Raw genomic sequence first — 25,316 nt, 5'->3', positions numbered from 1 at the left:
AAACCCAGGCACCCCAGGGAGTCCAGTCAGAATGTGATGAGAGACAAGGGCCCGGGTCCCATCACACAAACACAAACACTAAGACAATTTGACCTTCTTTTGTGTCAAATCAAGCTAAGTTTATTTATTTTATGAGAAAATATCTGTTTCAACAACCATTCAAATGCTTTTTTTGTTCATTGATACACTGTATGTATTTTTCATTGGAAAAAAGAAAATGTCAAAAATATGCTTTTTTTTTTGTTTTATATAAAAGATGTTTCATTGTTTTAGATATCTTAGACACTATTTTCATCATATGTATTTCTACTGAAAAACAAAGGCACTTACTTGGTATGTGCCAATGCCAATGTGTTTAGGATCAATTTTCACAAGCTCAGCCATTGGATCTTGAACTCGTCGTCCAATAGACACTGCACAACAAAGATGTATTATTGTCAGGGGGCATTATGCACAGTCCCCTGTAAAGCTTAATCACATTGGTTATTGCAAATGCAAATGCATATTATCAGGTATAATTAGAGAATATGATCATTACAAAGCTGGCCTAAGGGTAGGCTAAACCTAATTGTAATTTGCCACCCCCAATAATGATAATTTAAGTAGGCTTTTTGATCACCCTTCTGACCCTGTTTTAGGCTTAGTCATAAACCTGTTACAACACTAATATAACGCCATTCTTTGTTGGTTGAACCAGTTTTAATGCACACATTTTCTGTACTGGAACATTGCGTTAAGAGAATTAAATTGTCAAGGTAGAAAAGACAAAGAAATGGGGATGTAACAGAGGCAATATGTCTGGAATCACTGGTTCTCCGCTCTGGGCTCTGGCTGCGGTGGGAGGCTGCTGCCTGAGATAATATTTAGACAGGGATGGAGTTTCAGCCCTGGCCTTGCTCTGTACACCACCAAAATGATCCTATATTCTTCTCTCTTTTTCTGAAAAACTTCTTCGCACTTATTTGTAAATGGATTCCAGTGACTCTGCAGCACTTATCTGAAGCCCTAAAACTAAACTCAGATGAAATTAAAGAGAAAGTAGAGCAAAAAGGACCAGCACTCACAGTTTATATACACGAGATGTCAGGATGAAGGCTCAAAATAGAACAAGGCTAAGTTAAAGCTATGATATAATAGTTTATTAAATGCATAAAAAATGTGATGCTGAATTGCACTTTTTATATTGTATGTGGTCTAAGGACTGTGAACCATGCTGACCACTAGGTGTCTCTGTGGTGCACTAAATTAAAGCATGTCAGAGTCAAATGTATTTCATACCATAAAATACAACACCATGCAAAACACAATTCAAGAACATTCTCTGTTTAATCTGCCCAAGAGTCAAAACCTGTGTATTTCTGCTGGCTTTCATTAAGGGTATAAGTATGGCTCTGAGCTGCTGACCACAGGAAACTAGTGAGGAATAATCCAGCCGCACTCCATTTACTGCTTTCAAACGGGAAGTCTGTAGAAAACATTTGTTCACCAAAATCCCAAGCAATCGTTTATATAGCGTGTACTATTAATTTTGGTGTGTCAAAGAAGTGGATGAAACAAGTTAGAGGCAGCAGGGAAATAGGTCAATATCAATAGGAATATGACATAGGATGTCTGTTAATGGTGTGCATTTGCTCTTGCTTTAGTGCTTTAATTTTCACACAAACTATACATCTATGCTGAATGACACTGAGCATACCTGCACTCCTTAGATTAGGATCCAGGTCTGGCATTTCTTTGACAGCCTCAGGACTGACACTGTAGATTGAAGCTCCTGCCTCATTGGTTATACTAAGATAGAGAGAGAAGATCACATGTTCATTTGGTCAGTTAGGTACTACGCAAAATTAGAATAACATTTAACTACATAAAATAATGCATACATTCTCCTTAGGTCTACGCAAATCTATGTGGTTAATACAAATATCTTCAAATTTTGTCTGGAAATCAGAGCTCAGTTTGCAGCTACAACTTTCCAGCTTCTATTCATATGTTACTGCTGACCTCTTGAGGTCATTTAAAGTACTGCAGTTGACTTTTTAGTCACAAAGACATGTCACTGTAAAATGGATTTTACATTGTTGCATATCTTGGCATGAGTTCAAATCTAAATATTTTATTCTTTTCATTTTAATTCAGATGTGCAACTTTTTCCATTGAATAAAAACTGTAAACATTAGTTTTTTATGTTTTAAAAAAAATAATAATAATAATAATTACTAAATATACAGAATATCAGAATTAAAATATTTTAGTTAAAAAAAAAATTCCATGGTTATAACTCATGTGACCAATAAATTATGGATAATGTAGAATGTAGAATTTATTATATTCTTCAGAAAACATTCTGTAATGTATCACTGAATGGGAAGATGTGATAGTGATCTGAAGTCAGTACTAAAAGAGATGGCAACAAAATGTTTAGCTCTTTATTTGTTTGCTGCATAGAAATAATGCCAATACATAGCGTGAACAGGGGCATTTTCCTCTGACTGAGTAGGTCAGAACCTCTTCAATCCCCATAGTGGTGGATACTCTTCCCTGATACGTAAACAGACAAACGGGCTGACCCAGGGGCCTGGACTCTCAGTAACCTTGCCAATTAAGAATAACTCCTTAATGAGGAGTGGCACAAGATGTCTGATGACAATCACATTTAAATTAACATGTCCTCCTTATATTCAGTATTGTCTCTATTCATTGCCTCTTTGTTTTGTCAGCTTTCACTCGTCGTCCTGACAGCTGACATATCGCCATGGTGACGCTGTTAACGAGCACTGGCACATGACCTTCAGCGAGGTCAGAGGAGCACTGGTCATTAGGCTCATCCTACATATGCATGCACACCAAAACAAAATTATGCACACGTCAAACAAAGCATGCTTTTCACATGTAAACCACTCAATTCAATTCGAATCCACCAGACCTACACTTTGTTGTCAAGGCCTCACTGAGAGAATAGACTGCAGTTTTTCAATTTGAATTTCAATAAAGTAGCTACATTTAAAAAAGCAGAGACAAATTATTTGTATAAATGGCCACTAGTCCCTATCATGTCCAACCTAATTAAGTTGGCCAGTAGGGCAGCTGGGTAACAGTACTGTCACAGATACAGCTCAAAGCTCTCATCATTACCGCATCCTTGTTGCCATAGCGCGAACATTAGTGTGGCAGCCACCAGAAGGTTATCTGCTCCCCGTCTCTGTGGCCAAAGCCCATGGATAGCTGATGTGTGGACAATGTCAATAGCCTCTTGGTGTAAAGTGATGACCTGGTGGGCCTTGGGGTTGTCATTTATTCATCCACTCCTTATTTCTATCAGCACTATCCACATGAACAGAGCCTTGAGCCCTGTCTCGTCCTGGGGCAAAGTCACAAACGGCCATTCTAAACAGGTCATCTTTGAGACAGAGCCACGAGACACAGAGTAATAATGACTGACCCTCACTGCCCCACTACACAACACATACTCAGGGAGATGGATACACACTTTGATACCTCATTGTAGCCTTCTGGCACTTGTAGCCCTAATCTAAATTAAAAACAGCTCATCAGATCAGTCAAAAAGAACAAGGGCAAAGCCATGACCTGATGAAGACTGCAACAAGCAGAAGTGGGGAAAATCTTCACCATAAGCTGCCCTTACTTTATTATATTTTTGACCAAATATAACTTTTAAATTTTAGGTCAGCTCATTCATTACAATATATGACAACATTTGATGAATAAATGTGTGCAAGAATTCCAACCAGAAACAAGGGAAGTGGCCCCAGAATATGATGAGGTACTTGCATAACTTAAATTGTATTCTGAATAAGCCAGTCATGATAATTGCTATCAACCTATCAACTTTTGAAATACAGAATGACATTTTTTTTTTCATTTATTTATTCCAACTCATGTAATAATGTATATATAATTTTTTGGGGGCGGGGATCCTGTTTTACAGTTATTGTGGCATAATGGCTAAACATTTTAATTCATAGCAAATTCAATAAATACAAAACGCAGATCAAAAGAGACAAACAGAAGAAAAAAACAAAAGGTTTTCACTTTTACTATTTGTCAATAACATGAGGATAAAGTCTGAAGAGTCTGGAGAATCTACATCTACACTCACAGAAGTTTGTCTGTCCCAGCTGCTCAAACAGCTTGGCTCCATTGTTCAGTCAGCTGCAAAGCTTGACCCGAGGCGGACAAACTGAGGGAGGCACCAAGTCAGCCACACAGACGCACACACACACGTCGGCTCTGAGGACGATGACATTTTTCACAGAGAAAAGCGTCCAAATGGCAGGTGTCAGGGGCCGTCAGTCTCTAGTAAGGAGCTCCAAGGCACCACAGCGTGGACACACACATACACGCGTAAGTCCAACTGCTATAGCAAACACTCACACAAGTCCACTGCTACAGTGCACACACACACACAAACACACGCACGCACACGCACACACACACACACACACACACACACACAAAAGTCCAACTGCCAGGCTAAAGCACATCTGAAAAGAGCAAAGCCTCAAAGACACTTATGTCAATCTGGAGGAGAAAGGCCTGCACTCATGCCACACATAAACACAAATACACAGACAGCAATCAACTCACAACTAAAACTACAAGTACACACACTCCTCCTACAAGCTGTACAACAGGACTGTCCCCTAAAACAGTCAAACCCTAAGGGAGGGAGGACTGGTGGCAGAGGAGAGATATGGGACACAAAACACTGCTGCATTTAAAGATGTTCTGGAGCAACGATGAATGTTGAGTAGTTTTATTTAAACTTTATTTTCATGCATTTATTTAATTTACTAAATGCAGTAACAGCAAAGATACCTAACATCATTGTAATAGTTTTTATGCTGATCTAGACATAAAGCAGGGCATATCATGGCTTGACACTGCACTTATATAAGAATATCTTTATGGTATAAATGAATAACATTAATCATGACTGCAACACATTAATGTTCACCCAGTGGGGTTACTCCAACTGTATGCAACTTGCAAGAAAAGTATTTGCATATTTCCTTTTTATATATGATATATAAAAATAATATATAAACATAAAATGCAGTTTAATTATTATGAATTACTTTCTATATTAAGATAAGTACAACCCGATGTGTGGAAGTGTAATTATGCCTTGTGATGAACCACAGTTTTTGGAAGGCTGAGTTCAATTTCACTGGTCTCACCTCGGCTTAATTAGCATTAGGGGCTGAAGCTGAAATCTTAAAAAAAACATAATCCAAAGTGAAATCCAACCTAAAAAAATAGATATACAAATGGTTTGATGATCAGAAACATTTTATGTGTTAAAAATGCAAACTAATCTGAAATCAATAGGGGTACTAACTTTCTACTGTATCTGCATAACTGAATGTCTATATAAAACACAAGTGAAACAGGAGCGCTGACCGCCTCAGAGTGCATGTGTCCCTTTACACCTCCTCCTTGCAGCTCTTAAATCATGGCTGATGCCTAAATGCCTGCTGTAGCTCAGTGATGACTGGTCCTGCCACACTATGTTCATCACCAGGGCCCTGGGAGCACGGTGGGACACAGGCCGAGACAGATACACATGAATATAGGCTCTGCCACTGACCCCCAGCTCTACAGCTGGACAGTAATAATGATCTCATCCCAACGGGAGCACAGGGCCAGACACTCAAGGACTCAGCATTTACTGTATGCACTGTATGGGGTCTCAAAGAGTTGTTCCACATGAAAATGTGCTATTAACTCAATGATTGTCTACTCCACTATTAGCCTAAGACAATTTTTGGCTAAATGATACAAGCATAAAATTCTCTACAAATATTCCTGATCCAAGAATGCCACCTGATCATGTCCAGAGAGACATTGTATAATTCTGTCACAAGCATGTGTGAGTATATGACCTTCTCAGTTCCACTATGAGATTGAAGATCCCCCCCAAAAAGATTTTTCAGATCCAAGGACCAAACTGGATTTGGTTGGTCCAAAACAATTAAATTTTAATGTTCATTAAAATACTTGTGAAAAAAGTGAATAACAATATCAAATCAGGCCTTTCTGATACTGGTTTATTTACAGCCTGTGTCTTCTGGAAATGCCCATTGGAATTTGTGGGTAATCCTATTTAGAACCAATAGTAACATCAGTAAAGTAACATACAGGTTATTTATTTCTGGCACATTATTTTGAAATCCACATATTTGATTGGATAAGGTGTTTTAATGATCTGATTCGGAAATGGGCTCTAAAACGTTATTTTACATATCAAAGACACACCAGTGCTTTGATAACAGAATGGATTTTAACACATAACAGCCTGTCTCTCCTTTGCTGAATATCTGAGGGTCATCTTATCAGCTGTGACAAAGTGCTCTACCAGTCAGAGCTAAAACACAATGACAGACAAGGTCAAGTTGAAGTGGTGCATCAAAGAACCAAAAGAAAAGCCTACACCAAGCTGCTTGGTGGGTGGTGTGCTGATGGCAGCAGGTCTAACAATCCTAATCCCACAATCATCAAGATTTATTTTCAAAGATTTATTGAAGATAATGTCAAGAGAGCTTTAAAATGAGTAAAATCTGTGACAAGTAACTGAGGCTCTCTATGAGGCTTCATAGAGTGATCTTAGTTGGTTACTGTTAATGGTTCGCTGCTCGGCAGATTTTACAATTACTCTCTTGAATATTATCTGTTTCTGTAGATATGCTAAGGGTAAAGGTTTTAAATACATAAACAATCTGATCTAATACATTATATTTATGTATTAGATCTGAGTTAGGATTCAGTGTATCGCATTATCTATATTATAGATAATATTTATATTTACAGTGAATCACATTGGTCCGCACACACATACACACACAACTGCTGGGTCCCACAGGCAGCCATTTCTGGCTGTCATTCCAGCTGAGCAGTGAGGCAGAAGGACAGAGAAAAAGACAAGAGGGAGGAGGGAAGAGAGGGAGATAGGGATAAATAGAGAAAAAGAGAGAGAGGCAGGGGTTGTGGACAGCAACAGTGAAGGCTCATCGGTAGACAAGAAGCAGACGCTCTGAATGAGCCAGAGCTTCCTAATGAACTCAACTGTCAAGGCTGAGAGGCACTGGCTATTTACAATAACACAGCATGTGTTTACAAAACAGTTTATTTGTAAGGGGGAGAAATAGCTATTTTATTTAGAGATTGAGCAATTGTTTTAATAAAAAAATACACTTAAATATTAAAACATTTGTTTTCTATGGCCATTTATCTACTCTAAAATGTTTACAATATTTCCATCATCTGAATGGGTTCCAAAACTATGCCAAAACAACATAAACTGAATTCACATGGAAAACAAAACAAAAAACATATGTTTGAGTTTGTATTTTCAAACCCATACTTGGCCTACTATTATTATATGTTTTTGCCTTGGCCAAAGTGACGTAAGTGGGGCCAGAACTATCAAAGACAATTCAAAGATTTGTACATTCTACAAAACATTAAATGCCAATGGCTCAGAAAAAACAGTGACATAGTATCTGCCATATTAACTGCCCTTAAAAGAAAAGAGTGTAGTCATGCTTGTATAAATGTCACTAGATATAAAATCATTATTACAGAAACTGTATGAGCTGTTTAAATGTATCAAATGTATCCATAGAGGCTGTGGACACCGTATACAAAAGCAGAAATCCAACAAAGCTCAAGTCAGCAAACATGCACAGAAGCGAGGGCAGGGACAGAAAAAGGTGAAGTGGGGAGAGGCGTGCGGTTTCTGTGTTTGGACCAAGGTTCAGTGAAGTTGTGTCTGACTGGTCTGAGTTAACAGTAGAATACAACACGGACCAGAAGGGTCTGTTTAACTGAACCAACAAAGTTCACGTGGCCTTAACAGATAATGCTTGTTTAAGAGATGCATTCCTGCTCTTTCCTCACATCTCTTTCAATTTTGTATTTAAACCAAAACAATAAATCTAAACCAGTTCGGGAGAAATGTAACCATATTTAGACATTTTTACAATGCTTTTCCCTGGGAAGCAGTATATGGTCAATTTACTGATGTTTCTTTATATGCCTGAAACTTATTATAAGTAAATACTATTTTTTTAATGATGCATATTTGTATAATACTATAGTTATAGTAACATTTACGGTAGTTGAAAGTGAAAGAACAGCTGTAGACAAAATTACACAACCAATAAGGGCTTACCAGTAGGATACATCCAAAGGGTGGAAGTAATGTCTGGAGATGAGATCAGTAAAGAATGACTCTGTTTCACGACATGCTGTCCCATTGCCAATCACAATCTTTGTACACCTGAAAGCAAAATAATTATTCAGTACTATTAATAATAATTGTTTAGTTTTTTTTAAGTATCAAACTGTCTATTGACATTTTTACAATTTCATTATATTTGTATCCAGGTTCATTTAACATGTGCAGCACTTTAGGGCAGTGTGTCTGTCTATAAATTGAACTTATTAAGGTTGTTATATAAAAGAAATTATTAGCAACAACAAATAATTCCAAGCTAATTGTTTGTAGTATTGTCTATTAATAACTGTAAAACCATCCTAAAGCAGTAACCAGTTATACCCATATTTAATCAGAAGGTGGCGCAGCTTTTCAGCTTCTTGGTTCTTGCCAGAATTGTGCAGGTAGAACACATCAGTATGGAGAATTTGACCTGAGAGATGACAGAAACAGGGACATGTCATGTATTTTGTGCTATTATATTTAGTGCTGTCATGCGATAAAAAAAATGGAGAGATTAATTAATTATGATCTGTAATTAATTAATCTAATTCATCTCTTTTTAATCTCACCTAAAAAATGCTGAGAAAAGCCTTCAATTTGAGGTATTTTCATTTAAATTCTTTATTACATTATTGTGGCAGATCAAAAGACTGATATAGAACAAAAAAAAGTGACTTTATAAAGTCATTTATTGTTTAACAAACTTTAACAGATGCAGTCACTTACATTCCACAGTATCATCATTATTATTGCTATTACTAATCTGCAGTGTTGGGAAGGTTACTTTTAAAATGTATTCCCCTACAGATTACATATCCCAAAATGTAGTTTGTAACTTAATCCATTTAATTACTTAAAGTGAGTAACGTAATTTGAATACTTTGGATTACTTGATATTGTCATGCTTTTTAAAACTACATGAATGTAGCAACTGCATCCTGCAAATGTTGTTCTTGTTTGTTCTCTTCAAATTGGCTGTTGAGCCCAAGTCTCCATGAATAAGAAACTGTTTGCTGTAAAGTAGCAAAGACTAGGAAATCTGAACATAATAACTTTTGTCTACTTAAACACAATAAAAAGTCCAGTCTTTCCTTAACCATATTAAAAATATTATTGATAGAGAAATGCTTTATATGAGATATGAGATCACTGGTGTTAGTCCTGGTTTAGACCTGCTTTAGTCCTACTTTAGTCCTAGTTTAGTCCTGGTATGGGTTAGTCCTGATTTTAGTCCTGGTGTTAGTTCTGGTTTAGTCCTGGTTTAGACCTGGTTTAGACCTGGTTTAGACCTGGTTTAGACCTGGTTTAGACCTGGTTTTAGTTCTGGTTTTAGTTCTGGTTTAGTCCTGGTTTAGTCCTGGTTTAGTCCTGGTTTAGACCTGGTTTAGACCTGGTTTAGACCTGGTTTAGACCTGGTTTTAGTTCTGGTTTTAGTTCTGGTTTAGTCCTGGTTTAGATGTGGTTTAGACCTGGTTTTAGTTCTGGTTTTAGTTCTGGTTTAGTCCTGGTTTAGTCCTGGTTTAGTCCTGGTTTAGATCTGGTTTAGTCCTGGTTTAGTCCTGGACTGGGTTACTCCCGGTTTTAGTCTTGGTGTTAGTGCTGGTTTAGAGGTGCACAGGAGGAAGCGTGGTTAGCGTACGCGAGAAAACGTACGCGGCGCACGGGAGGACAGCGGTGTTCGCGCAGCAACGGAAACGTGGTCCGCGCGTTCTCAGGTTAATGATGATGATGAAGGTGTGTGTTTGTGTTTGTGTGCGTATCCCCTCATGTGGCAGGTCACTATAGGACAGTAGTGCAGACATCATGAGCCTATGCAGGTTGTTTTCACCAGTGACGTTTAAGTTGTAGGCGATTTTATATTTGTTATTTTCTTTTATATTTCACGTCGGGAGAATAATTTCCAAGACACGAATGCGTTTTTACCTGTGCACTGCTGCCTCTGTTCTACTGGCTCTTCGACCTCGTCCATTGTGCGACTGACGCCGTAAACATTAACATGACGTTTACATCGCTCTTACTGCGCGCGTTTTGTGTGGGTTTCCGGCAATGAGTGGAATTACCGAAATAAAAAAATATATAAATATGTTTTTTTTGTGTGTGTACTGTTGTCCCAACAGCACATAAAAATAGATTTTATAATAAAGCAACTCGCATACAGAAACAGTAAAGTTAGAGATTAAAAATGAGATTAACGCAATTAAAAAACATAACGCGCTAAATATGACTGTAATTAATTAACAACAATTAACGTGATAATTTGACACCCCTAATTATATTTATTTAAAATAGGTCTAAAGATGAATAGTATCTCGACAAATTCCATTTTTGTGACTTGTAATTGTGCTGGAGAGAAACAGTCAATCACACAGGGAGGGGCTTCCACCATAACACAGTTTGAAACGCACCTGCTGTGTTACAAGCTGTGACATGATGCTCACAGAGAATACTGTAAAATACTGGCCACAGTATTTCTGCAAAGTAATGGAGCTGACTTACTTGTAGGGGATAGGATTGCCACCTTACAGCCGTGTTTGAATCCTGGGTCCACACCCATAAGCACACAGCCCCGGACTGGTCCAGCCAGGAGACGCTGGCGGAGATTACGAACAAACATAGCAATAGACTCTTTCTCTGCTGACGTTGTAAGTTTGGTCCTGAAGGAAAAAACAGTATTTCAATAGCAAAATAATAAAGCGAATATGTTATACATATATATATATTTTTTTTTTACCAAAAATCACCTGTACCTGTAACATCTGGTTAGGAAAGGCAAAATGAGTCTCTTATAAGAGTCCTCTACTGCATTCTTAATGATAACTCGGATCTCCTCACTGGCAAAGGTCTTTGATCTCCATCTGAGTAAAACATGATTATTGAGTTTTTTTGTATAGTATTTTTTAGTATATATTATTTTTTAGCATTTTAATATGGAATTCTACTTATCTGACCTGTTGTTAATACACCACGTAGTGAAGTCAGTCTTCACTCTGTCAGGGATGTTCATCTTCACTGACAGTATTTTCAGACTCTCCCCTCGATTAATCGCCAGCGTCTAAACATAAGACAATTCAAATGGTTTGATTGCATTTGCATGGAAATAGTCAAGTACAAATCAAATATAGAAATTCAACATCTTAAAGAATGCAGCACATATAACTTTCACAGAACATATAAATGTCTATCTATTTATTTTTTATATATTTCCATCTACATCTATGAAATCATTGACGAATATGTGTAGTGTTATGTTCCGGGCAGCCTCAAAGGCCCTGTTACATTCTGTTATGCAAACACTAGTCAGTGTATGACCTTTTCATGAGGAACCTTTTGCTCAACACAAAACAGAGCTACAAACAAGATGTCAATCTGGAGCCCAAGCGGAAGAAGAGAGCTGACAAATGCCCCACAATCCCACCATCAGCACTAAGACTGCAAGGTGTACCCCACCAACCTACACAAGTGTGGCTGCAACCATAACAACAACAAACTAACGACAAATAGATGTAAAACACAGCTAATGGCACAAAGCAGAATTAAAGCAGCAGCATCGCCTGAATTATGATGAAAGTTGGACTTAGTTTCTTTTGGCATGTTTCAGCCTCAGGCACACACAGTGACTGTGATGAGATTTCTCAAACTATTTCCATCAAACTACACACGACCCAAACAGTCTATTGACCAAAGTTTGCATCCACAAGTGTAACATTTATAAGTCAGTTAGTATTAGAGCACTTTTGCTGGGTGAGTGGTGAGATGGAGAATAGGCCAAAAGAGTTGTTGAACTGTTCCAGATATTTGCCAGATCACATTCACATTCTTTAGCACTAGAAAAATATTACATTTAAAATTATTATAAAAATTGAAATTAATAAAAGCATTTTACTGCTTACAAGCATGAGGTCTGTTTAAATGTTCTAATATACATGCGGAGACCATATAAAAGCAACACACGTTACAATGAGTTCTTCATTTCATGATTGGTATTATGAACCCCCAGAAGCCCTTGTGTACATTCCTCACTTTCTGTGTGAGACGAGTCAGTGGCAGGAGACATAGGGTGATCTGGACACAGACACTCTGTGAGATGGGGTAAGAGGTGTGCGCTCTTGATTTAGATGAGGCAGGAGTGACAGGTAGCGTGGTACTGGCCAAATCTTGATGAGACCAGACAGTCTTTCATAGATGCTCCATCACATTTTCTTTCGCCCCTAAGCCAAGGAAGTGTGCCAGGACAAGTCCACTCCATCTCTTTGGCTATCTCACCCTCTGTTTGGAATAATATTTTCATACACACGTCTATCACTCCAACGATACACAAAGCATACATTTCACAACAAGAAGTTTACTAGGAGATTCAGTCAGTCAAAGCTGCTCATATGTATACAATTGGATTTTCAGTCCATAAATATGAAATAAATTAAAACATCTGATACTGTACCAATAAAGTAGAACTAGAGAGGACTCATAGTCCAACTAAGTGTGACAAGTCTATGAATATAGCCCAAGTGTTAAACCATCATTAGATCACAAAGCAAGTCAAATTAAAAATCTCCTGCTGCACAATCAACAAATCTACTGTGGCATGACCACTTCCTGTTGCTGTAAGCTAAAGAAGCTTTGAATCCTCTCTGGCATACTGCATTCAGGACATAAATACGCCTATCTTTAATCCTTTAGGACACAAACACTTTCAATTATATTTAGTAACGTGAAGATGGAAATAATGAATTTAAACACTCTTCATTAGGTAATTTTTGGGGTGCAAACATCACAGACCGGTAAAACTTCAATTTCTGATTCTACAATCTGTATTTTTGTAACAAATCAGTAGTTAGGGATTTTAAAAAATTGACAACTAATGGAGAACTGAGTGCTTCCACACAAGTCTCCTGTCAAAACACATCTCCCACCTATTCTCCTTGCTGCTGAGTTGACGGCTCGAAAGGTTTGTTTTAGCCGGAATCTGACAGCTCGCAGGGTCACAGCCGCCTGTGGATTAACACTCCGTGACAAAGGCGAGTCATCGAATTAAATACCTTGCATTGGAGATGGGGGGTAAGGGGAGGTGTGCAAAACCAGGGCTGCAGTCAGATTGGGCACAAGTACGAGAGAGAGAGAGAAGTAATGGACGCAACTCAACGTCATTCACTGGCACTCAGTGCTGCCCCCTCCCTCTCTCCCCTCCTTCCAGCTGCCTGTGGGCCCAACAGCAGAAGCTGTCACTACAAGAGAGCGCCTGTCAATCAAGGCCTCCTAATCCAATGGCATGTCGGCAGGGGACATGTCACATATGTTAAGAGGAGGGAATGAGGGGACTTGCAGGGTAAATGTGTGTGTGTGTGCCTCAGTCTATGTGTGCGTATTAGGATGACTTCAGGCCAGAGCACCCTGCCAAAGAGTGTGGTGCGGCAGAGAGGCGACTGGTGATGGAAGCTGTGGTGACACAAGAGGCCTAGGACCAACTCTGAGTAACCCACCAGTCACTACCGGCACACAGGGGGCAGCGCATAGCACAGGAGGGGTAAGTATGAAGGCTCAGAGCAGGCTAACTGCACATGACATGACTAACATTCAGAAGAGGCATGTACTGGGACAGCCACAAACCCAGATGTACAGATTTGTTTAGCAACATACAAGTTTGATAGTTAAAAAAGTTCAGTTTAGTATTGAAGCATTGCATTCATCCCAGAAAAGAATGCACAGCATATAAAAAAAAAGAAAAGAAAACTTCCATCAAGAATCAAAGTATATATATATATTTTTTAAAGTTTTTAAGAGTGCGTCATAGCCTACAATAAAAACAGCTTTTCAAGCCACCAACAAAAGCATAGAATTTGATCAAGTTCATAATGTATGCAATAGCCCGCCCATGAAGATCTCTGAACTTGATTCAGGTTTATTCTGTACGAAACAGGAAATTAAGGGGCAATAAAGAGTCTAAAAGCTAAATTTTGGACTACCTGCAGACAAACTAAATACCTCTTATTAAGACAGATGAACAGGCTGCATATCTATATGCACTTATAGAAGGCACTTGAGTTCTTGTTGCATTAATCATCATTTCAAATGCTTTAGTGATACATTTTGTCAAGATTTATAAATGCTTTATATCTTAAGATTCAAAAGTATAACATTTGCAACATGTCTGCATAGTTACCTGGTGAGGCTGGATGCGCTGAATGCTGCAGGTGAAGTCAAAATAAAGGCTGAATTTGTCCATGTCTTGTTTTTTGTTTTGTTGTAACCCAGGCTTTGAATGATTTGGCTCTTTGTCTTTTAGTGCAGTTTTAGACACAGTTGACTGAATTGTGATGTGGCTTTTCTCACACCTGGATTTTTTTTTACAATTTAAATATTAGTATGAAAGAAGTGAATACATTAAATTTAAGTTGCCTTGGTGTTATCTTACAGGTCTTTCACATAAGTTAAGGTGTCAGGGTCTTTGGCCATCATATCAGCCAATATATGCTCAACTCCAGTGGCTACTTCTCCAACAGTTGAAAGGCCTGCATATGATTAGAATAAATCCCTGTTAGATGTCCTCACAACATACACAAAAACAATCTAAATAATCTTTAACAATCTCTTACCCTCAGTACCAGGCTGAACCCATTTATGCAAGTTCAACATGTGTGGGCTTTCCAAAAGGGTAGAAGCAGCCTCTTCAAGACCAAGTGCTTTAGCCCTGCGAGCCTTTGTTAATTTACTGCCTTTTTTGTATGGAGTATACTAAAATACAATTTTAAAAAAGAGTGTTGTTGTCAGTATTTAAATGACAAGGGCAGTAAATAACAGGTAATATGATTGTAACTGTTATGTTAAAAGCTTTATTAAACATAAATTACTGTCTTTTAGTTTACTGGCATGTAACATAATAGAAAATTGTATCCATTAATTAACATGTGTATTACCAGATGATCCAGTTCATCTGCAGATCTACAGTTTCTTAGGTTTTGCTCAAGCTCCGCTGTCAAATTCCCATCTTTCTTCAGGGTCTGAATCATAGATTGAATCTTCTTAGCCAATGCACTGAATAAAATAACAAAAAAAGAGCTTGTATACACATAAACATATCTTCAAGCCAAGAAATTTAGACGTGTTTAATTTGGGTGTAGAATTTTGAAATGTTACTGAATTACTCTGGACATCTACCACCATCTAGTGGAAAGTCCTCAAACAACATGCAATTTACTTAGTTGAATTTCATCTAGCATATTTTTTTTACTCACTTTGGAATCATACACATACACTATGAACACAGAAACTATTCAATATGCACCGTATATAAACTTTAATATAATATAATATAAATAAACTTATAAATTGTTGAATGTTTGAAAGAAAAATCATTGTAAGGGTAAATACTGGTAGATATTATTGTATACTTAATTAATTACTCACCATAAGTCCTCATAAACCAACTGTACATCCCTAACAGCATCAGCATCCATGTGATTAATCATATCTTTGCGATAACGGACCATAAAAGGCACTGTGTTCTCCTCCTGCAGTAGTGTCACAATATTCACACAAACCCACCGCTCCACACTCGTCAGAGTGGACAAAACCTGTGATGAAAAATAAAATGTTTACTTAGAATGTGAAAGGAAAAAAGCCAGACAGATGTATCTATAAATTACCTCTATTAGATCCCAATTCATGTTGAGCTGATTCCTCAAAGACTTGGCTAGAGGAGATCGTAAAATGCCTGGAAGTTGCTGGCCACTTATCACCTGCTTCAATACACAAGGATCTTCAAATGTGAAATCTTCTTGTTGTTCTTTCTTTACAGAATAGTCAAGAGATGATGGCCCTTCCTCTACAAATCTGTTCTCCTGATGGGCTTCTGACACAGCGAATGACAGTCGCTACAAAGAAAGGGAACATACGTACCCTGCAATGATCATCTTCCAATAGATTTAGTTGTTACATTAAATTCTTACCTCTTGCTTCATTTTGGCTGGCCTAGGTTCATCTGACTTCTCACCTTTGAGGCCATCAGCTGTTGTCTGTTCATTTTGATACTGGACAGTAGTATTACTTTTCTCAGTATCAGTTCTTGTTCGTTTTGTCTGAAGTAACCCAGTACCTTCACGAGGCTGACTAGTCTTGGGAGTGTCCAGTTTGCGTTTTACAGGAGGTTTTCTGGGGACCTTTGGCTTTGGTTCCTTGGACACTTTAGGGACTTTGGGTTCCTTTGATTTTGCTTTTGTGACTACAGGTTTACGGGGAGCCTTAGATCTTGACTTTGATGGCATCCACTCTTCACTCTCCTCTTCACTCATGGTTTGAGTAAAGGATCTATAAGTAAAAGGTGTATTCAGTGGTGCCTACCAACTCTATCTCTCTTGTTGTTGGCAATTCTTTTTCAGACAAATGTTGAGACCTTAACACGTGTAATATTATGTCCCCAGATAATATAAATTGTATTGTGTTGTCACTTACAGATCAGAGTCTAGATCTTTATACTGCACTTCTTTAGCAGTGGTTGTTCTGGGTCTTCGCATCATCTTTCCAGCTTCCCAACAGTACGAAGTCCCCTTGGAAAAACTAACATTAAAGGCAAACCCTTGACATACGATGTGTCAACTAAAACTAGCCAAAACGCAAGTGCCGCCGATGCTTGAAAATTAGCATGTTAGTAGCTAACGTGATTCTTGAGACAATGTGGTAAAAAGTGCTATTATTTCATTGCCGTCCTAAACAGCACATTGAAATATAACTTGTCGTGACATTATTTTGATCAGACTGTTTAAAACCACAATGTATTAACCACAATTCCGCATGTTCAGTGCTAAATACCACACAACTGTAGCTTCAATCCAGATGAGAGCAGCACACGAAAGGAGCCGTTTCCTGCAACACCACGCGATCAGCCAATGAGCGACCTCCAAGATTGTTACAGCGAAATCTGAAAAATATATTTTAAATGAGCTTTATATTGTGTTGTTATTTTTAGCTAATATTTCGCAACTCCAGAAAGTATCCAATATATTTGTATCTAATTTCTCAAAGGTATGTTACACTTTTCTGGTTTGCCGGAGTTGTCAACCATTTGCTTGTACCTTGAGTTGCTTTGTTTTATCCTAAATGAAATGAATTGCAAAAACACGTTGTGTTGCTGTGACCAAGTTTTCTGCCTGTAGCAGATGCAGTTACATAACGTTCCAATAGGAAAATATAAAAACCTTTACCCCTGAGTTATCCGCTTTTTGATTCCTTTTACTACTTTGTTATAAAGTAATTACACAGACAATCAGGTCAACAAAGTGAGCAACTTATGTGTGAAGGGGTTTTATTGACAAGGTAATATGCAATTGTAAAAATAAAGCAGAATTAGCAGAACTGTGATTATTACATGTTGAATTCCTTATTAGTTTTGTTGCCCTAACAGTAATGTGAAGTAAGTAGCCTAGTAGATAATTATGTAAGAGCAGTATGCATTCCCATCATACACAGCAACATTTCAGTAATGTATTAAGAATGCATATGTATGGATGTTTATTTATCATACAAATAATACAATGTTTTAACACAAACTCTGCATGCATTGAAAATGGATACACAAGGATCAAACGGCACAGTGTGATTGTAGAGGACAATTATCATTTAACTAATTCCAGTTTAAGTAAAATCAAACAAAAACAATTTGTATAGACATAATGTACTAGCACAGGAGTACCTTAGTATGTATCTTACTTTAAAGTGAAAAAATGTAAACTAACTTGATATAGATATAGATATTAGACAAGGGACAAAACAATTTCTGAACTACTACTGATATTGAACAGTGCAATTAACTATAAGCATCTAAAGTGCACTGATGAAATACCCAGCATTTAAATTAAAGGCACAATACAGTATATCGCTCAAACCAACTCCTGTTTTGATGCAATTACCATTAAGCAGCATAATTCTGAGACTTACTTTGGCAAAAAGTGCTTCCCTGCAGCAAAACTTTTAATATTTCCTCCAAGATGAAAAAATAACAAAACCAACAAACAATATCTCTACACATAATGTTTTAAAATGTTGAAAACATGATTTCTGAAAACTAGTCACACAAACATGACTTTTGACCTATTCCGTTCAATTATGTCAACCAGATATAAATCTTTCAAGTACAAAATATATTTAAAGAGATTCTTTTCTGTGCGTTTTTAGGGAGAAGGGTAAAAAAGCTGGAGTTGGCACAGTTATTTACGTCCACCTTTCAGGCTGCTCATGTAGTCTTTGAGGGTGTTCTCAATATTCGGGACTTTGTAGTTCTGTGCAGCATAGATTCCAGTACATGTTCCAATAGCAACACCAACCAATGCAGGGGAGCGTAGTCTGGCAATTATGTACCCAGCCATAAATCCCTTGAGGAAAGGAGAGGCGAGAAAACTGCCACCCTAAATACAAAAGAACAAAAAGTGTGTCAGAAGGGACAAAAGAAGACACGACAGCATTTACTGCCAAAACATACAGGAGGGACACCAGCTTGGATCTCATCCTCTACTCGTCTCTGGATGTCCTCAAGTTGGTCTCTGAGGTCCACCAGGTCTTTCAGTTGGTTAAGAGGGTCCTGCAATTGGAAACTTCAGTCACTTTGAGTACGACTACATAGACTGTGACTCTAAAGCACGATCTATGATCTTCCATGCTATAGTTAGTATGACATTTCATGTATGTAGCAACATGAGAGGTTGGCCTTCTAATAAATGAAACTGTGACTGTTTAAGATGATTAATTATTAGATCGGATGTTATATCTTACTAGGTTATTGTTGTACTATTATATTAGCATTGTTTCAGTCATAATAGTAGCAGTTAGCCTAGCCTACTAATGTATATTCATAATCTATAAGCTGCTATTATTTTCAATAACCATTGAAGCATTTAAGCAGTGCATTTATAAATATATCACGTGTCTACACGGTCATATATCATCATATCGGTATATAAATATGGAAAAAGTTTTGAACCCGACCTTGCCATTTGCCATGGTGCCTCTGCTCGGGAACAGCAGCCTAAAATTCTGCCTCTTCTTCCGCTCTGGATTGTGTTGGCGCCCTCTGTTGGACAGTTGTATGTTTATTTAAATTACTTAACTTCCATAAAATTGTAGCCACGTGGTTAAATCTGCAGGGAATAAGAATAATTAAGGCATCGCGTGTAATCCCTCAATAATTAAGGTAGGTCTAGGTTTTATATACTTTGTGATCTATAATACAATGTCTTCAGAGCAACCTACAATGGGTTAGGCGATATACAGTAGACCCTTCACCCTTTAGGTGTTTGAGGTAAATAAAATAGCAAGTAGCCTGCTGAAGTTTTGTCCATTGGATGCCTTAGACGTTTTCAGCTGTTTTCTGTATGTTTGTGTATGTCATTATTAGAATTAGACTTAGACAAACTGTTCCACAATTATTTGGACACAGTAGCTCACACACCACAATAAATATAATAACAAAGACCAACAATATAAATGGTAATAATACATTCAAAATAAGTAGTAAAAATGTCAAGTAAGGCATAATTATACAAGTGTAAAAATAAAATATAGAAATGTAGTAATACAAAATATGTTATGTATGTACAAGAGGTGTTTAAGACGAAATGGTGATTAGCATGACACAGGGATATCTATTACGTAAGGGCGAGTTGTTGTACAGTTGTATGAAGTATGGTATGAACTATGAATGTGGTCCTGTATCTCTGTATCTTATTCATTTAATAATGTAACACTATGATAAGATATAGAAGCATAAAAGGACCAAAATACAACAGCCCTGCAAGCAATACTAAAAAATATATTTTGATACTTTGATCACTTTTAAATGCACATTTTTATTTACAGCTTTAAGGCTAAAATTGTCTTCAAATTCCAAATGCAAATATCCATGTGGCCAATATGCATTTGTTTAATTAGTTATACAAATTAAACAACAGAATGTCATTAAGTTTTGTTCTTTTCTTTTTACTTTCTTACTCCTCAGGGCTTCAAGTTTGTAATCCTCTCATTTGGTTGGGCAGAGGCATTAACCGTCCCTTATTAAAGCTCGTCATGAGTTGGTGAAAGAGGACAGTCTGCTCAGAACTGTCCCTTCCTCATTGTGCAGGCTTCTGGGGCTATAAACTACTAAATGGAGGTAAGATGTGCCCTCTCTTGTGCTGTTGATCATTATTGATTTTGGCTGCGTGCACTTGGCTGACTAATGTTTGGATGCCACCATAGAAAAGGTCATGGAGGCAGAGGCACAGTCATTGCAGTGATGTGTTTTGGACTGATGCACATTCATATTCAGGCGTCAATTATGGGGTTTTGTGTCTGTGAAGAAAAGGGCTGCTGGCAACAAAATGTTATTGTGATAAACACTACTTTTTAAACTGAAATTTCAGTGCCTTTTAAGAGAGGAAAACAGCTATAGTTAATGATTATGGATTATGGATTAATTAATGTATTATGTCGTGAACTTGATGGCATTGATAAGAAATTAGTAGGCCAACCTTAAAATGTGTGAATATTACTTTGAAAATTGATTGTTTTATTTTTGGCATACTCAGTGTATTATCTTGGCTTTAAATGCTGTTGGTGTTAGCAGAAGAGAGTTGGATGAGTAGAAAAAGAGTGCTGTGAAAAATGGTTTATATTAGTGTGATGTGGATACAGGAGTGAAATATGTGCACATAATGTTCTCTGCCTGAGGAACTGCCACCTCTGGCTTTCTTTCTTCTAGTGTGTTTCGCTGCACTGCCTTGTGATTGCATGCTTTCCTGTATTATGTTCAATATTTTAAAGATTTATTCTGGTTTATGCTCTCTTTGTCTTCAAATCTTCTGTAACATGTATTGACTACTCGGTGAAGTGAAGTTGCATCTTTAATCTTATTGTTGGCTGCTCAGTATTCTGTAAGGCTTCCACTGTTGGCAACATTGACGTAGTGTTGTGTTAAACAGATGAATATGGAGCAAGTAATGCCTATGGGGAGTATTTATTGCGAAATGTTATGAAAATGTAATTTAGAAATGAGAGTGAGTCAGCATTTAGTTTTTGCTCATTTTGTGTATTATTAATTACCTTGTGTAAAAGGAAAATATGCACACATTGTTCCTGCATGAGACACTTGGTAGACTGAACACAGGCTGCACCGAGGGCACTATGGGCACTTAAACTTTCAAATGCATGAATTCATTATTTTAATAGCTGTCAAGACTAAAGCAGAATTCTCCCTTGATGTTGTAACCATTTTTCTTTTATCATTTTGAATATTAGTGAGAAGCTGAGTCGATAATGAGGTGTGGTGGTTGTAGCTGTTTCTCGTGAAATCTAGAGTAAAAAAAAAGATCATTGTACAATTAACCTGATTCTTTGCATATCTGAGAGTCACTGGCTGTGTGCCACTAATTAGTTGTGCACTGCTGTGGTGGTTGCTTGTAGCTGTTACTGTGTAAACGCACTATATGCTGCCAATGGCGTTAAAGTCCTCACATACATTGAGTAAAGGGGCTCATTTTGTTTCTCAGCCAAAAGCCAATTAGAGTTTTTAGGCTCTGTTGCTTCTTTGGCACAGGAAACCTCTTCAGGTGGAGTCAGAGGGGCACTGCAGCCTCACTGCAGCACTCTGCCACAGTCTGTGTGTGTGCACTATATGTATGGAGATCATTCACCCAGACAGACCCATAATGAATGTATCAATGCAAATGATAATACATGTATCATAGTTAAAGATAAACTGAAAAACAACACATTAAACCGATATACAGGAAACAGTGCAAGACTTGGATAATTAGTTTCACACTATACAGTGGAGTGTTGTACCTGAGACGTAAGTTTCAAGAACATGGTGTAGCTCTTCACAGTTGGGTGATACCACACTCTTCTCACCTTTTACACTATATTTTACAACTGAAACTATTCACTATAACATTTTGGGGTTTTTTATTAGTCATTTGATTTTTTATTGAATATTATGAGAATGAAATGACTCATAACATGGCTATCTTTTGTGTCCTGGCTTTAAAAAAGGACACTATCCCTTTCGATTGGTATTCTACTCACACACATTTTATTTGACGTGATGGACTTTCTGTTTTTTCTTGGGCAGTTGGCAGTGTTCCCAGTAAACCATAAAGCCCCTTTGCTGTTATAGAATGTAATAAATCAGACACTACTCCCCGTTCTCTTACATGTAAAGTTACATGAGCCTTTAAAGTATGATGAGCATTAGTCTAGGCTCAACAGTGGGTGCTTAAACAGGGTCTTCCCTCCTTGCTGCTGCATCAGCTCTCTCTCCTTCTACATCTTTCTCTCTCCTCCCATTCTCCAGTCTTCCTCCCCGCTGGTCTCACCACACTCATACTGGCTGGGGGAGTCCTGGTCACTCTCTGTGGTCTCCCTGGTCTGATTGGTTGGATCTCATGTAGAAGCATACTTAAACAGCTGGCATTTTTTGACATTTGACATGAGCATTTTTTTTGGACTATATCATGTTTTCAAGATCTACAGCTGTCTGAAGGATTTTTTTTGGCTGCAGGACACCTCTCAAATCTCAGGTGAAGAATACTGGACAATGGATTTTTTATGAAACCGCTGTTACCAAGAAAAAATTGTGTATTTTAATCTAAATAGAAATAATTCAGGCATCATTTTGTTTTGGTTTATGTATTCCCAGATTAAAGTGCTGCCTTGGATCTCACATAGTTCACGTTTTCTTTCAGTGATGCTCAAAAAAAAGTGTAAGAAACTGCCAGTTATGCATTCAAATGTATTTTTCTTGAGGGAAGATCTGCAAACATTTCATTGATAGCACAAAGCATCCTGACTGCAGCCACATGGAGGTGCGTGTGTCTCGTGTGCAGGTCGCTCCAGACCACAAGGTTCAGGGGTTAGGGTTCGGGACCCCCACGGCCGTCAGCTCCATCATCTCAGCAGTACAGCAGCAGGACTATTCGGCAAGTGTGTGGCTGCGCAGGAGGGACAAACTCGAGCATGTAAGTGACACACAGCACAGGTGTGGACAGGTGCAGACAGGTGTGTACAGGTGTAGACAAACAGCCCTGTGTGCACTGCTATCTTCTCTCTGTGTCAACAGAAGGTAATGTTGTTAATGATGCTTATGCTGGGTATTGTTGCTGTTGTTTGAATATTATTATTTTGAACAATATTCTGGCACTAGTGCTTTGCCATCTCTTCTTCTTTGGACCTTTTCGGGGCTAACCCTTTTCAGTTTCTAATAATACTGGTATGCTGTTTCCTCATAAAACTTACCTGTGGCAATTCTTTCATTTATACATGCTGCACTATATCTCTCTGAGAGGTCAAAACAATTGCCCTATACCCCTTGACATCACCTGGTGATAATCCAAAAGTCCTCCACTGGGTTTCCCATACAATATTTTCATTTATAATGTGACTAACCAAAGTGGATGTGTCAAAAACAAGTGAAATATTTGAAATGCTTAACATTAGATGTCTACGGTTAGTTAAGGTACCATGTGTGCATGGTAAGGCAAATAAATAAAAAGACCCAGCTCTGATGTGATGGTTTTGAATCAATAAGTGTTATTACATTATGGTCTCCCAGCAGAATAGTTAATCATTTTCATGTAAAATAATTGACTTGAGTAGGGGGCACTCAAAGAAGGATGCACATACAATTATCAATTCTGTGCTTATCTTGTCTTTCTATGTTTTTTTCTGCTGGCACTTGCATTAGACTGGATTGTTAATGTATTTTTTGTATTATCCTCTAAAGATCGATTACTACATGTGTGTCCACAAATGTTTATGATGCAGCAGGAGATTTTGCAGAGTTTTCGGGTTGAAGTTTTCTACTAGAATAATTGTGATCTCATTTATGATTATAAGCCAGTTCCAGTTGTATCTAAGTAGTTATGCATGTCTTATTATGAATATATGATGCATTGTTATATTATTATATTGTTATATCATTTACATTTTATGTAGATCTGTATTGATTATTTATTTGGATATGGTGACATGTGGAAATGCCATTTTGTTCTTTCTATTACATGTTTCCTATCACCTGATGTTGGGGGTAAGTGAGGTTACTCTTGTCTTTTGTGTACTCAAACAGCCTAGTTATCCACAGACACATCACTGCAAAGATGCTCAGAGCTCTTAGGGGAAAACAGAATATGCATTCAGGCGAGAGTTTGTAGGTGCAGAGATTAAGCGTCAGAGAAAGAAAAGGAAATGTGTGCTGAATATTTGATGCTGTAGATGAACAGTGGCCTCAGAGCTGTCTGCTGCTGAACCAGCCACTGATGAATCAGCATGGTACGCCTGCATGACATGAGGCGGGCATATTCTCTGACTGCTGAACGTTAATGCTATCATCTGTTATGTGTGTGTTTGCATCTGTCCTGTTTCTGTGCGTTCTGGTTACAGTGATTAGGATATTAACTGAAATATATCATATATTGCCAATTATGTAAATGATAATTTCTGTTTATTCTGCAGTCAATGTGGTAATTTGTGGTAACTTGTGTTTTAATGGGAATTTTCTAATGTGATGTGGTGAGTTGATTACAAACTAAATCTAAGCATTTGTCTGAACCAAAGTAGTTTTCAGATATTTGCATTTAAAAGTAGTTCTTTGCATTTAAAAGTAGTTCGTTGGTCTGCTGTCCCGGATTTAGGAATATCGAGCATTGAACAGCTTGAAAGATATTCCTACACTTCCAGAGTTTGCAGTTTCATGGGGACAGTGCTAGTGTAGTGTGTAGTCTGGTCTGCGATAATAACTACTTGGAGCCCTCCACTAACTGCAGAGTTTAGTCTAGATGAGACATACTGATTGAAAGATTACCCGAACAGTCTAGAGGTGACCAAGTGATTTTCAAAGTATTTTACACAATAAAATGCAAGGTAGATACGTCTGTGGAAAATTCCAGGCAAGGAAAGAACATCTCCATGTAAAAAAGCAGTTACACAGTGCACCTTTAATGAAGTAAAGTATTTTGCAAGGTGTACTGGTGGTCTTGTATGCATTTGTAAAGAATTAGAAAGGGTGGTCTGAATATTGTTAATCTGCACACATCCAACTCGCTTCAGTTTTTCGTTCAGAGGG

General features: G+C 37.8%; 3 protein-coding genes across 6 annotated transcripts in view; 1 reads left to right on the top strand and 2 right to left on the bottom strand.

The window, feature by feature from the left end:
• Positions 1 to 17,116, bottom strand: part of srbd1 (S1 RNA binding domain 1) — a 95,549-nt gene extending 78,433 nt beyond the window's left edge. For 3 of the 4 annotated variants that reach the window (XM_055162793.1, XM_020921161.2, XM_055162792.1), the window contains exons 1-15: positions 16,685 to 17,090; positions 16,183 to 16,540; positions 15,880 to 16,107; positions 15,641 to 15,807; positions 15,151 to 15,268; positions 14,830 to 14,968; positions 14,649 to 14,745; positions 14,397 to 14,568; positions 11,188 to 11,291; positions 10,987 to 11,094; positions 10,736 to 10,893; positions 8,579 to 8,669; positions 8,192 to 8,299; positions 1,697 to 1,788; positions 331 to 413 (exon numbers count right to left, since the gene is read on the bottom strand). In XM_055162793.1, coding sequence (XP_055018768.1) covers positions 331 to 413; positions 1,697 to 1,788; positions 8,192 to 8,299; positions 8,579 to 8,669; positions 10,736 to 10,893; positions 10,987 to 11,094; positions 11,188 to 11,291; positions 14,397 to 14,568; positions 14,649 to 14,745; positions 14,830 to 14,968; positions 15,151 to 15,268; positions 15,641 to 15,807; positions 15,880 to 16,107; positions 16,183 to 16,540; positions 16,685 to 16,749 — 2,088 coding nt within the window. In that variant the 5' untranslated portion in view covers positions 16,750 to 17,090. Of the gene's footprint in view, positions 1 to 330; positions 414 to 1,696; positions 1,789 to 8,191; positions 8,300 to 8,578; positions 8,670 to 10,735; positions 10,894 to 10,986; positions 11,095 to 11,187; positions 11,292 to 14,396; positions 14,569 to 14,648; positions 14,746 to 14,829; positions 14,969 to 15,150; positions 15,269 to 15,640; positions 15,808 to 15,879; positions 16,108 to 16,182; positions 16,541 to 16,684 lie in introns of all 4 variants that reach the window. The other variant, XM_055162791.1, reaches the window with a different exon arrangement.
• A 401-nt stretch (positions 17,117 to 17,517) lies between these two features.
• LOC110157268 (SLC35A4 upstream open reading frame protein-like) lies at positions 17,518 to 19,327 on the bottom strand. The gene is made up of 3 exons (XM_020921554.2): positions 19,211 to 19,327; positions 18,708 to 18,806; positions 17,518 to 18,633 (listed from the first exon to the last, which is right to left on the bottom strand). Exons 1-3 carry the CDS (start codon positions 19,223 to 19,225, stop codon positions 18,436 to 18,438), a joined length of 312 nt encoding a protein of 103 aa, XP_020777213.1. The 5' UTR covers positions 19,226 to 19,327; the 3' UTR covers positions 17,518 to 18,435.
• A 3,728-nt stretch (positions 19,328 to 23,055) lies between these two features.
• The window catches only part of LOC110156929 (inactive phospholipase D5-like), a 54,772-nt gene continuing 52,511 nt past the window's right edge, over positions 23,056 to 25,316 (top strand). Inside the window, exon 1 of the mRNA XM_020921160.2 lies at positions 23,056 to 23,214. Within this exon, the coding sequence (XP_020776819.1) occupies positions 23,056 to 23,214 (159 nt within the window). The remainder of the gene's footprint in view (positions 23,215 to 25,316) is intronic.

This window comes from Boleophthalmus pectinirostris, unplaced genomic scaffold (genome assembly GCF_026225935.1).
Source record: "Boleophthalmus pectinirostris isolate CB_2022bp ecotype Guang Dong unplaced genomic scaffold, ASM2622593v1 HiC_scaffold_5, whole genome shotgun sequence".
Classification (NCBI taxonomy): Eukaryota; Metazoa; Chordata; class Actinopteri; order Gobiiformes; family Gobiidae; genus Boleophthalmus; species Boleophthalmus pectinirostris.
This window is presented reverse-complemented; position numbering and strand designations above follow the sequence as displayed.